The sequence below is a fragment of the Paramisgurnus dabryanus genome, chromosome 7 (genome assembly GCF_030506205.2).
Source record: "Paramisgurnus dabryanus chromosome 7, PD_genome_1.1, whole genome shotgun sequence".
Classification (NCBI taxonomy): domain Eukaryota; kingdom Metazoa; phylum Chordata; class Actinopteri; order Cypriniformes; family Cobitidae; genus Paramisgurnus; species Paramisgurnus dabryanus.
The window spans coordinates 5301869-5316001 of NC_133343.1; the positions used below are offsets into that span (position 1 = coordinate 5301869).

Sequence of the window (14133 nt, forward strand, 5' to 3'; positions counted from 1 at the left end):
TGAAGTGGTGGAAACAATATGCCATAAAAATGTATTGGACAACTTACTGGACGTGTAAAACGCTTTAGAGAAGATATTCTCTGCTTTTGATGATATACCGTAATATAACTAGATATGCAATTCCCAAGGAATTACCAGTGCATGAAAATGCAAAAAGTTGATTGACAGAAATGTAAAAGAAATTTAGTCTAGTAGTTTACCTGGCTGTTGACATGTTTTAGTGTGAAGCTAGCATGATTTAAAAAAGTTATCATGATGAAATAAGATGCTAGCATGATTAGCATGAATCAGCATGACGTTAGCATGATGCTAGCATGATTAGCATGATTCAGCATGACGTTAGCATGATGCTAGCATGATTAGCATGAAGCTAGCATGATGCTAGCATGATTAACATGAAGCTAGCATGATCAGCATGAAGCTAGCATGATGTAAGCATGATTAGCATGAAGCTAGCATGATGCTAGCATGAATAGCATGAAGCTAGCAAGATGTTAGCATGATTAGCATGAAGCTAGCATGATGCTAGCATGATTAGCATGAAGCTAGCATGATGTAAGCATGATTAGCATGAAGCTAACATGATGCTAGCATGATTAGCATGAAGCTAGCAAGATGTTAGCATTATTAGCATAAAGCTAACATGATTAGCATTGAAGCTAGCATGAGCTAGCATGATTAGCATGAAGCTAACATGATTAGCATTGAAGCTAGCATGATGCTAGCATGATTAGCACGAAGCTAGCATGATGCTAGCATGATGAGCATGAAGCTAGCATGATGTTAGCATGATTAGCATGAAGCTAACATGATTAGCATTGAAGCAAGCATGATGCTAGTATGATTAGCATGAGGCTAGCATGATGCTACCATGATTAACATGACGTTAGCATGATGCTAGCATGATTAGCATGAAGCTAGCATGATGTTAGCATGATTAGCATGAAGCTAGCATGATGCTAGCATGATTAGCATGAAGCTAGCATGATGCTAGCATGATTAGCATGAAGCTAGCATGATGCTAGCATGATTAGCATGAAGCTAGCATGATTAGCATGAAGCTAGCATGATGTTAGCACGATTAGCATGAAACTAGCATGATGTTAGCATGATGCTAGCGTGATTAACATGAAGCTAACATGATGTTAGCATGATTAACATGAAGCTAGCATGATGCTAGCATGATAAGCATGAAGCTAGCATGATGCTAGCATGATTAGCATGAAGCTAGCATGATGCTAGCATGATTAGCATGATGTTAGCATGATTAGCATGAAGCTAGCATGATGCTAGCATGATTAGCATGAAGCTAGCATGATGTTAGCATGATTAGCATGAAGCTAACATGATGCTAGCATGATTAGCATGAAGCTAGCAAGATGTTAGCATTATTAGCATGAAGCTAACATGATTAGCATTGAAGCTAGCATGATGCTAGCATGATTAGCATGAAGCGAACATGATTAGCATTGAAGCTAGCATGATGCTAGCATGATTAGCACGAAGCTAGCATGATGCTAGCATGATGAGCATGAAGCTGGCATGATGTTAGCATGATTAGCATGAAGCTAACATGATTAACATTGAAGCAAGCATGATGCTAATATGATTAGCATGAAGCTAGCATGATGCTAGCATGATTAGCATGACGTTAGCATGATGCTAGCATGATTAGCATGAAGCTAGCATGATGTTAGCATGATTAGCATGAAGCTAGCATGATGCTAGCATGATTAGCATGAAGCTAGCACGATGTTAGCATGATTAGCATGAAGCTAGCATGATTAGCATGAAGCTAGCATGATTAGCATGAAGCTAGCATGATGTTAGCACGATTAGCATGAAACTAGCATGATGTTAGCATGATGCTAGCGTGATTAGCATAAAGCTAACATGATGTTAGCATGATTAGCATGAAGCTAGCATGATGCTAGCATGATAAGCATGAAGCTAGCATGATGCTAGCATGATTAGCATGAAGCTAGCATGATGCTAGCATGATTAGCATGAAGTTAGCATGAATTTAGCATGAAATTAGCATGATCCTAGCATTATTAGCATGATGCTAGCATGATTAGGATGATGCTACCATGATGTTAGCATGATGCTAGCATGATTAGCATGAAGCTAGCATAATGTTAGCATGATTAGCATGATGCTAGCATGATTAGCATGAAGCTAGCATGATGCTAGCATGATTAGCATGAAGTTAGCATGAATTTAGCATGAAATTAGCATGATCCTAGCATTATTAGCATGATGCTAGCATGATTAAGATGATGCTAGCATGATAAGCATGATGTTAGCATGATTAAGATGATGCTAGCATGATAACCATGAAGCTAGCATGAAGCTAGCATGAAGTTAGCATGATGCTAGCATGATTTAGCATTAAGTTAGCAAGATTTATTATGAAATTAGCATAAAGCTAGCATGAAACTAGCACAAAGCTAGTATGACTTAGCATGAAGCTAGCATGAAGCTAATATGACCCAAAGACCCAACCCCCATGTCTCTATGATGTCCGGATCCAGAGATATAAGGCTTTGTTTATTATGTTGCTAGGCTGCTCATATTTGGTTGCTAGGGGCGTGGCTTAATACCTCAATAAGGATGGTGAGAGACTGATTGGATGCCTGAGTAAAATGAGCCCACCCCCATGTCTCTGTGACACTGTGCTGCAAAGATATCCATCTGGGCATTTTATAATGGCAGTCTATGGGAGATGTTGCTAGGGTGCCCAAAATGGTTGCTAGGGGCGTGGCTTGATAGCTCAATAAGGATCCTAAGGGACTGATTGGATGCCTGAGTAAAATGAGCCCACCCCCATGTCTCTATGACACTGCGCTGCAAAGATATCCCATCCGGGACGTTTTTAGTTCCTTATATGGGCATGATTCCTGCCCCATTATAAGTCTATGGAGAAATTTGGGGACCTCTTACACCCCAGGGGTACAACTTACACCCCATTGTGAGGTATATTCTTACAGAGCCTGCCAGCCTCTTCAAATGTGGCAAGTCACAAGTTTCTGTGAAATCCTAGGTCTGAGCTACGACTCGCCAAAGTTTGTCGCAATGTTAAGTCTATGGGATTTTTCGGCTGCTTTTTCGCCCCTGGGGCGAAGACCGTACCCCCGATCGCTTATAAAAGTCATAGCACACTATTCCCGAATAGTCCGCACGTTTGAGAGTTTGAATGAAGTTTCTAAGTTAAACGGTTCGAGCCGTATTAATTGCGGAAATTTGGTTGGAAGAATAATAATAATAATAATAATAACTAGATATGCAATTCCCAAGGAATTACCAGTGCATGAAAATGCAAAAAGTTGATTGCCAGAAATGTAAAAGAAATTTAGTCTAGTAGTTTACCTGGCTGTTGACATGTTTTAGTGTGAAGCTAGCATGATTTAAAAAAGTTATCATGATGAAATATGATGCTAGCATGATTAGCATGATTCAGCATGACGTTAGCATGATGCTAGCATGATTAGCATGAAGCTAGCATGAACTAGCATGACTAGCATGAAGCTAGCATGATGCTAGCATGATTAACATGAAGCTAGCATGATTAGCATGAAGCTAGCATGATGCTAGCATGATTAACCAACCCAGTCTCACCCCATTTCGTCAATATTTGACGACACTTGACCATTCGTCATATGTTGACGTGAAGGGTATACCTTTCGCGTCATTTTTTGACGAACTGGGGACTTCAATACTATTACGTCCGTTGCATTCTCTTTTCCTATTTTATTACCTATTTTATTAAACCGCGTCGGTTTAGGGTTAGATTTACATAATGACATCCCTACCCAAACCTAACTCTAACCCCAACGCCAGGTGACAACTGTTTCTAACCCCAACGCCAGGTGACAACTGTTTAATTTCGCATACACTGTTTAATTTCGCGTACACTGTTTAATTTCGCGTAATCTAACCCTAAACCGACGCGCAAATGGTAATAAAATAGGAAAGAGAATGCAACGGACGTAATAGTATTGAAGTCCCCAGTTCGTCAAAAAATGACGCGAAAGGTATACCCTTCACGTCAACATATGACGAATGGTCAAGTGTCGTCAAATATTGACGAAATGGGGTGAGACTGTGTTAGATTAACATGAAGCTAACATGATGTTAGCATGATTAGCATGAAGCTAGCATGATGCTAGCATGATTAGCATGAAGCTAGCATGATGTTAGCATGATTAGCATGAAGCTAGCATGATGTTAGCATGATTAGCATGAAGCTAGCATGATGCTAGCATGATTAGCATGATGCTAGCATGAAGCTAGCACGATGCTAGCATGATTAGCATGAAGCTAGCATGAAGCTAGCACGATGCTAGCATGATTAGCATGAAGCTAGCACGATGCTAGCATGATTAGCATGAAGCTAGCACGATGTTAGCATGATTAGCATGAAGCTAGCACGATGCTAGCATGATTAGCATGAAGCTAGCACGATGCTAGCATGATTAGCATGAAGCTAGCACGATGTTAGCATGATTAGCATGAAGCTAACACGATGTTAGTATGATTAGCATGAAGCTAGCACGATGTTAGTATGATTAGCATGAAGCTAACATGATGTTATCATGATTAGCATAAAGCTAGCATAATTTGCATGAAGCTAGCATTATGCTAGCATGATTACCATGAAGTTAGCATGAATTTAGCATGAAATTAGCATGATCCTAGCATTATTAGCATGATGCTAGCATGATTAAGATGATGCTAGCATGATTAGCATGAAGCTAGCATGATTTAGCATGAAGCTAACAAGATTTAACATGAAGCTAGCATGATTTAACATTAAGTTAGCAAGATTTATTATAAAATTAGCATAAAGCTAGCATGAAACTAGCACGAAGCTAGCATGACTTAGCATGAAGCAAACATGAAGCTAATATGACCCAAAGACCCAACCCCCATGTCTCTATGACACTGCGCTGCAAAGATATCCCATCCGGGACGTTTTTAGTTCCTTATATGGGCATGATTCCTGCTCCATTATAAGTCTATGGGGAAATTTGGGGACCTCTTACACCCCAGGGGTACAGCTTACACCCCATTGTGAGGTATGTTCTTACAGAGCCTGCCAGCCTCTTCAAATGTGGCAAGTCACAAGTTTCTGTGAAATCCTAGGTCTGAGCTACGACTCGTCAAAGTTTGTCGCAATGTTAAGTCTATGGGATTTTTCGGCTGCTTTTTCGCCCCTGGGGCGAAGACCGTACCCCCGATCGCTTATAAAAGTCATAGCACACTATTCCCGAATAGTCCGCACGTTTGAGAGTTTGAATGAAGTTTCTAAGTTAAACGGTTCGAGCCGTATTAATTGCGGAAATTTGGTTGGAAGAATAATAATAATAATAATAATAAAAAGCCCAGTAAGAACAGTACAGCGCATTTTCAATGCACTGTAATAATAATAAAAAGCCCAGTAAGAACAGTACAGCGCATTTTCAATGCACTGTAATAACAACAACAATACGCGCGGCAATCCCTTTCGTTCATCTGATATTAAGATGAGCCCAGGTCTGAATTATATTTGGTAGAAGTTAAAGCTGCGATGAGTTCGATGCATGTATCCAGTTATGAGGTTTCTTGTTTTCACTTCTGTGGAGGAGTTCAGTACTACAGTATGCTGTGTACGGTGTGACAAGTCCTGACTGTTTACAACCACAGCCTTACCAAACAGTCGAACTTAATACTTTTCTCTGACGCTAACTGAACGGATGAAACGCCGAGATAAACGACCATTATGCTGGGACCGCAAGACCGCGCTGGCGGGTTGTCTTTGTCCATTTCGTTAAAAATAGTTTCATTGTCACCACACTTTCAACACAATATAAACTCACCAAAACCCTCATAATTTAGTTAAAACAACCCTATATTCATTAAAAAAAAGGTGTAAAGCGAGTTAAAGCAGCGGTAGACATCTGTGTGTAAGCTTACTTTCTGAGGGAGATTGAAACTTTGTTGGCGACCGTTTTTCTCTCTCATTGCACGTTTAAAACAATATTGTGACAAACTATTGACAACATTCTTAAACTAAAAATTAAGTTTTCATGAAACAGAAATATTTCAAACTTACCGAACTGCCAGAAATCAATCGTCCTCCTTCAGCTGCAGCCAGGAGTTGTGCTCTCTCTCCCTCTGTGTGATTTGACGTTGGCGCACTTTCTCTGATTATTGCAAGTACACCTGGCACATTACAGCAATGGCTACAGCAAGGTTACATCAAGACCAAAATATACTGTAACATTTTCCCGCTCAAACAAATTTACCCAGAATGCATTATGAACTGCAGTACTGTACTGTAATGTACACATACAGTATAGTACTGTGGATTTTTACAGTAATGTACTGCTAAATCTACAGCGACATCTAACAGTGTAGCTCCACCCACATTTATCCTCTTTGCCCATTTTTGGTTATCTGGCAACTTTGAGCTTCAAAAATGCTCTTCAGAAATATTTTTTTTATTTAATTAATTTGACATTCATACAGTATATTTAAGAGGCTGGGTTGCACTTGCTTATACATACAAAATTGTGCATAATGACTAACTCAAGGCTTCATGTTGTTTTACACTTTCACACTTCTGATCGTGCTTGTCCTGCAGTGATGAATGTTGCACACAGATGAATCTCTGTGCATCTGCAAATTCCAGTCTCCGGCTCAATGCAATATTAATGCTTGCTTATCAAGTTTCATGGTGTGATTCACTAGACAGCCTGCCATTGTCACGATGCTCTGATCAAATGAATGTCAAATGCGAGACAAAGAAAACAAATGTGTGCCTGTAGGAAAACCTTGTGCAATGATCTGTTTAAAATTCTGCATACATTTACATAAATTAGAAGAACCATAGCATTCTATAATTAGCTCACAAAGATGTAATGCCTCCTTTCTTCATAACTGGGAAAGCATGGACATGCACTCTTTAAGTTATTATTTTTAACCCAGCATTGGGTCAAAAAGGGACAAACCCAGCTGTTGAGTTAAATCAACCCTGAAAATGTTTACATTTGACTCAATTTGTTTAAACGACCAAGCATTTTGGGTCGAAACTAGCCAGCGTAGGTTAAAGGGGACGGAGAATGAAAAAACATTTTTACCTTGTCTTTGTTAAATAATGGTAGGCTTCCCGCATTCACGAACATACAAAAAGTGCTAAACATGCTAAACATCTCAGTCTCATAGAAATTCCTCTTTTAGAAATGTCAGCCAGAAAACAACCCAATCTGAAAAACTGATGCTTATGACATCACAGGCATCTCACTGCCCCTCCACTTTAAAATTATTGGCTACATTTTTTGAGTGGCAGCAAAGTCAGCCAATCAGTAATGAGATTGCATGTAAGCCAGTAGGGGGAGCCAAATAGGTGCAAAACCACTTGTTTAAAATCCCACACCCTAATAGAGCCATCTGAGAGAGGTTTTTAGGAAGCTTCTAAGGCATTACAGAGCCAAACAAAAAAATTTTGTCTACATGTCACATCACAGAACAAGAATAAATACCCCGTTCAATCATTCTATGTCACCTTTAAATTACAACCCATGGGATGGGTTCATCTCTTTTTACCCAATGCTGGGTTGAAAATAATAGAGTGTGGGTTTGAATCTCAGGAAATGCACATGAAATGTATACCTTAAAGGCGGGGTGCATGATCTCTAAAGCCAATGTTGATATTTGAAATCACCTAAACTAACACGCCCCTACCCCAATAGAATCTGGACCTTCTGTTGATAGACCCGTCCCACACAAACGCAACCCAGACAACGATGTCAGTTAGTAGGCACGCCCCTTACTGCTGATTGGCTACAATTGTGTTTTGGTACTCTGCCCGACTACCTTTTCCAAAGTGTTTTTCAAATATCATGCACGCCGCCTTTAAGTTGCCTGTAAAATAAAAGTGCCTATGCATTCATGTAAAAACGATCTTCCTATCTTTCCCGGTCTCTGAAGTCTCTCTCTTTTCTTCGTTCTGCAGGATGCTGTAACAATCTGTACTTTAGGGGTCGGGACAGCATTTGGAGAGTCGATCCTGGATAACACCCCTCGACATGCCACGATCGTCAGTCGAGAAAACAGCGAACTTCTGCGCATCGAACAGAGGGAGTTTAAGAGCCTGTGGGAGGTTTGTTCGTGTGCGGATGTTGAGGAACGTGTGTGTTTTTATCAAAGGAGCTGTAAGTGAATCAATACCTGACAGACATTGATTTCAGTAAACTATGTGTGCTGAAAATCCCTAATCTTATTCCATAGCTCACCCCTCCCTTTCAAAACGCATAGAGAAGCTACGGTAGCCGCCACAGGACAAACATGTCATCGTCTGAGACAACTTAGTGACACAACGTACTCTATAGAGCAGTTTGTCCATTTAGGGCTACTGTAGAAACATGGCGGCGCAAAATGGCGACTTCCATGTAAGGGGACCCGCAGTGTATGTAGATAAAAACGGCTCATACTGAGGTAATAAAAAACAATAGTTATTTTTTTACAGCACTTATAATATAGTTATGTATTTTTGACATTTCTGTCAAGGGATCTTTCTAAAAGTTACACAATGCACCTTTAAAAGTGTAGTTTAATAACTTTATGTATTATATTTTTATGGATAAATGTGCTTTTTGCTTTAAAATTAGTGCACATGTATGACATTTTGAAGCTGAAAAGAGTCAAGATATAATTTAGCACTTTCCCCGCCATTGACGATTTTTCTCGGCAATTAAAATAGAATGCGTCCCTGTCAATGACGAGTTTTTACGGCAATTAATATTTCTACTATTATCCACTAGTTGGTGCTCTAACACAACTTTTAAAACATTAAAGCATCCACGAATCAAAAACAGCAAAAAGTCTGTGTATGTTTTAGTTATCGCTCTAAATCTGATCTCTAACAAAAGTCCTTTTCAAAAATGCAATTATCTCCTTAATATTTTTCCTTAAAAAATCATCTTCAGGTTTTATAGACTTGGGGTTTTATTTAAAGGGAAACACTACCATTTACTATGTTCCTACCTTAACTGAGACGAATTAATACATACCTATCTTTTTTCAATGCGTGCACTTTTAATCTTTGTACAGCACCTTGTAAAATGTGTTAGCATTTACCCTAGCCCCATTCATTCCTTAGGATCCAAACAGGGATGAATTTAGAAGCCACCAAACGCTTCCATGTTTTCAGTATTTAAAGACTGTTACATGAATAGTTACACGAGTAAGTATGGTGGCACAAAATAAAACTTTTGTTTGGAACCATAGGATTGAATGGGGCTAGGCTAAATGCTAACACATTCAACAAGTGCTGTACAAAGATTAAAGGGCACGCATTGAAAAAAGACAGGTAGGCTAATTCATATAAGTTGAGGTAGAAACAAAGTAAAATATTGAAAAACGGTGGTGTTTTCCTTTAAAGGGTGGGGTTTTGGGGGCAGGGTCAAATTTAGTGGCAAAATCTGATGGCAAAACATCACTTACAGCTCCTTTAAAATCAAACATGTGTAGAATGTCATATGACTACACTACTATTATTGTTTTGCCAGTAATTTTCTGTATGCTGTACTGTATATTTAATATTTTAAAAAGTGCCAGCCTGTTACCGTTTTAAACCAGGCTGGAAGGACCAGCTTCAAGCTGGTTTAAGCTGGTGAGTCAGATGGTCTTCCAGCCTGACCAGCTAAGACTAAATTGTGTGAAGCTTGCACATCGGGCCACTGGAGGGCGTCCTCTGATCTGATAAGAGACGGCTGGTTTCTTTGGGCTGTTCACTGAGGTCATATTTATATATATGTCAAATCTTTTCTCCTCAGACTTTTACTGAATCTTTAAAAGAGCTGTTCTGTAATTTCCATAAGTGTGAATGCTGTGCGTGTATGCTGATGCTTTAGCCTAGGATTGTAAGAGTCACAGATTTGTCATGGCTGTTAATCCCAGTACTGTAGCCTATCTAATAAAAGTGTTATGCATATGTGCTTTATACCAAACCTGTATCATGTGGTATAAGATAGTTTTTGTATGGCATGGTCTGTAATACTTTCAGTGGGTGGTTTCTGTGGAGATTGGGTGATCTGTGCGGTAATGACTTGAATATGATGATTATTTGTGATCTGTTTATGGATTTAACAGGAAGTGACTGTGACTCATTGTGTGTATAGACACAGAGGGTGTCAGGCTTCTGTTATTAACACTGCTTGTGTAAATAGTATCACCCATCTCTCACAGCTTGCCAGTGACCATATGTGCTTTATATCTGTTTCATATCATGCACACACACACACACACACACACACACGCACACACACACACACACACGCACGCACGCACGCACATGCACGCACGCACGCACGCACGCACGCACGCACACACACACACACACACACACACACACACACACACACGCACACACAGGATTTACTAAGGGGATTTTTCGAGTAGAATAAAAAATGGCTTTTTGTATTTCATTATCTATTCACCGTGGTTTTCATCCAGACAACATCAATAAATGGGAAGTGAAGGGTCGCACAAAGTAGACGGGAATATGTTTTCCTTTAAAAGTTGTCTAGAGACATAGGATAGCAAAGCCCACAGCTGGTGAATAAGTGCTGTTTCATGTTTTACATGCAAAAAGGATTTACAGAAGAAGCACAGCCGTAATATCAGATTAAATATACATAACTTTTACATACAGATATGCATTACAGAATACAGATAACAGAGAAAGGGTACAAAAAGGTCATCAAGAAGTAAATTATAAAAAAAATATAAATTATGATATGAAATTATTAATTCAATTTACTCAATTTTTTTTAAGGTAAGTGGTTGCAATCAATTTATTTAAGCTACATTTAAACAAAAGTTTTTTGTTTTGTTTTGCCTTTCAACTTTTTTTTGTTTAAATGTAGCTTAAATAAATTGATTGCAACCACTTACCTTAAAAAATTTGAGTAAATTGAATAAATAATTTTTTTCAGTGTATAACTTCGCTCGAAAAAAATGATTCATTGAATTTAATAAAAAAATTTTATGGTAAGTGGTTGCAATCAATTTATTTAAGCTACATTTAAACAAAAGTTTTATATTTTATTTTACTTTACTAATCTTTTTTGTTTAAATGTAGCTTAAATAAATTGATTGCAACTACTTACCTTAAAAAAATTATTAAATTCATGGAATCATTTTTTTCAGTGTATGAATCATTATACATCATTATATATGTGTTATTTTTACTTATGTGTATATATTATAATCAAATATATTTGTAGAATAATATATTTGATCATATGATTAATAATATGATTAGTTAAAAGTGGACTATTTAAAGTGTATGAAGTAGGGGAACAAATTATGTTTCAAAAAACTCTGCAGTATACTTTAGTATTTACTAGTAAACATATTAAACTGTAGTATATTATTGTAATTACTACAATTTTTTGTTAATGTATACTATATAATTCAACTATAAACTGATTAGCTGTAGTAAATACTGCAGTATACTTTAATATTTACTTTAGTAAATCATAGTAACTGTACTACACTTATTTGTTAATGCATACTATAGTGACCTGTAGTATTAACTAGTGAATTGATAAACTGTGGTAAACACTGTAGTATTCTTTAGTATTTACTCTAGTAAAGCCATAGTAAACTGTAGTATATTATAGGAATTACTATACTTATTTTGTTAATGCATACTATAGTAGTCTGATATCTATACTAAATTAATGAGCTGTAGTAAACACTGCAGTATACGTTAATATTTATTTTAGTATATCATAGTTAACTGTACTACACTTATTTGTCAATGTATACTATAGTGACCTGTAGTATTACTTATAGCGAATTGATAAATGGTAGTGAATAGTGTAGTAGCCTATACCTTCGTATTTACTCTAGTAAACCATAGTAAAGTGCAGTACCTGTATACTGTACTATATTATAGTATTTACTACACTTTGTTAGCATACTATATTATTCCGTTAACTATAGTAAATTGATAAGCTAGTAAATACTGCAGTATACTTTAATATTTACTTTAGTAAATAATAGTAAACTGTGGTATATTACAATAATTACTACACTTTTTTGTTAATGTATACTATAGTATACTGTAGTATAAATATAGTGAATTGATCAACTGTAGTAAATAGATTAGTTAACTTATTAGTATTTACCGGGTGTGCCTCATAAGTCTTGAAAAGTGAAGCCTCTGGCTCTTTGATCGCCCCCTGGTGGCTGGCTGCAGTACAAGTCATAACCTCGCCCTCTCCATTCAATGGGACTCTGCTCTAAAAAAAAATATATTTTCACTTCCAATAAAAGTTTCCGAAAGATGGTTTTGGTCCTTTCAATTAGTTGTTATCACGCTGATATATGTTCAAGTGTTCATTTTTGTGATAAGTTTAATTTTAGCTTGTAATTTGATGCTATAGAAACGGGGCATGTCTTTAAGATTGGCGTGGTTGAATTGGTCGCGCAAGCGTTTGGGCGGAGGTTTGATACCACGGCTCCACCTCTGACTCCACGGACGATTCCTTCTGCGCATGCCTTGGCTCCAAACCGACGTTTTTACGCAACATGGCGGCGACCACGGTCAGACATTTTTGGCTTCAATTCATTACAATGGAGGGAGGCGGCATGGCGTCGTCCATATTTTTTACAGTCTATGGTATTTACTCTTTTATAGCCAGTGTTGGGGAAAGTTACTTTTAAAAGTAACGCATTACAATATTAAGTTACTCCCAAAAAAGTAACTAATTGCGTTACTTAGTTACTTTTCATGGAAAGTAGTGCTTACGTTACTTTTAAGTAACTTTAAAGTTACTTTTGCATTGCTTTTGCTTTACCTTTGTGTTACTTTTTCTTGGCTGAAGCTTGATCTCTTTCAAGCCTTGCATGTGTTTTTATGAATGAAAGTTCTGCATTTAGAAATTGCATATTTCATCACAAAAATGTCGAGCTATGGCCTGCCATCTCAGTTTCTGACTCAAACTGTTCCCACACAGGCGTGTACGCATAGAGTGCATAATGTGTTTAGTTTAATTCAGTACATAATATTTTTAATCAAATAAAAAAAAGGTAACTTGCATTACTTTTTAAAAAAAGTAACATAAATATTAATGTATACATTTAAAAAGTAATGCGTTACTTTACTTGTTACTTCAGAAAAGTAATATTATTACGTAATGCATGTTACTTGTAATGCATTACCCGCAACACAGAATATAGCCATAGTCAACTGTAGTATTATACTTTAGTAAATTTTAGTAATTACTATACTTTGTTAATGAATATTATAGTGTTTTGTAAATTGTAGCTGCAGTAAAAAGGCAGTATACTTTATATTATTTATGTACTTAATATATGTACTATAGTGTACTGTAGTATACTATAGTAATTACTTCCCTTTGTTAATGTATACTATTGTAGTAACTATAGTAAATTGATAAGATAAATCTTATCAATATTTAGTAGGATGCACCACTAGGAATTTTTTGGAGGTCGATACCGATTTAAACAGACAACCTCTTTGCCGATACCGATGCCGATAACGATATTAAACACTTGTATACAATACTATTAAGTTGGTCTATTCGCTAGTTTATTTCTGCAACAAATTATTTTTACTGAACATGGATTGGATCTAATTAACATTCAACTGACCAACATAATTAGAGAGGCACAAATTAAGCTAAAACTAATATAATAAGACAGCATGACAACCTTAAAATGTGTTTTTTGCTATTCAGCATTTATTTTATTAACAACATTAACTCATTTTTTTTTTTTACATATAATGGATTTCTTTATGCAGTTAATTAATAAAAAAACGTTATCTGCCTTTCTCGTGCTATTGCCGATATGCCGATGGTTTCAAATTCATAAAAATCGGCCGATAAAAATCGGCCGATAAATATCGGCGGCCGATACATCGGTGCATCACTAATAATTAGTATATTTAAGTATTTACTATAGTAAACCATAGAAAACAGTAGTAAATGATAGTATATCATGGTAATTACTACACTGTGTTAATTTATTATACTACAGTATTCTGTAGTATTAACTACTAGTGAATCGAAAAACTAGTAGTACTTTAATAATATTTACTATGATAAGTTTCAAAAA

At 36.9% G+C, this 14133-nt stretch overlaps 1 protein-coding gene across 1 annotated transcript in view; it reads left to right on the forward strand.

The window, feature by feature from the left end:
- LOC135741623 (rap guanine nucleotide exchange factor 4-like) overlaps nucleotides 1-14133 on the forward strand; it is a 42182-nt gene that overhangs the window by 8132 nt on the left and 19917 nt on the right. Inside the window, exon 4 of the mRNA XM_065260333.2 lies at nucleotides 7997-8143. Within this exon, the coding sequence (XP_065116405.2) occupies nucleotides 7997-8143 (147 nt within the window). The remainder of the gene's footprint in view (nucleotides 1-7996; nucleotides 8144-14133) is intronic.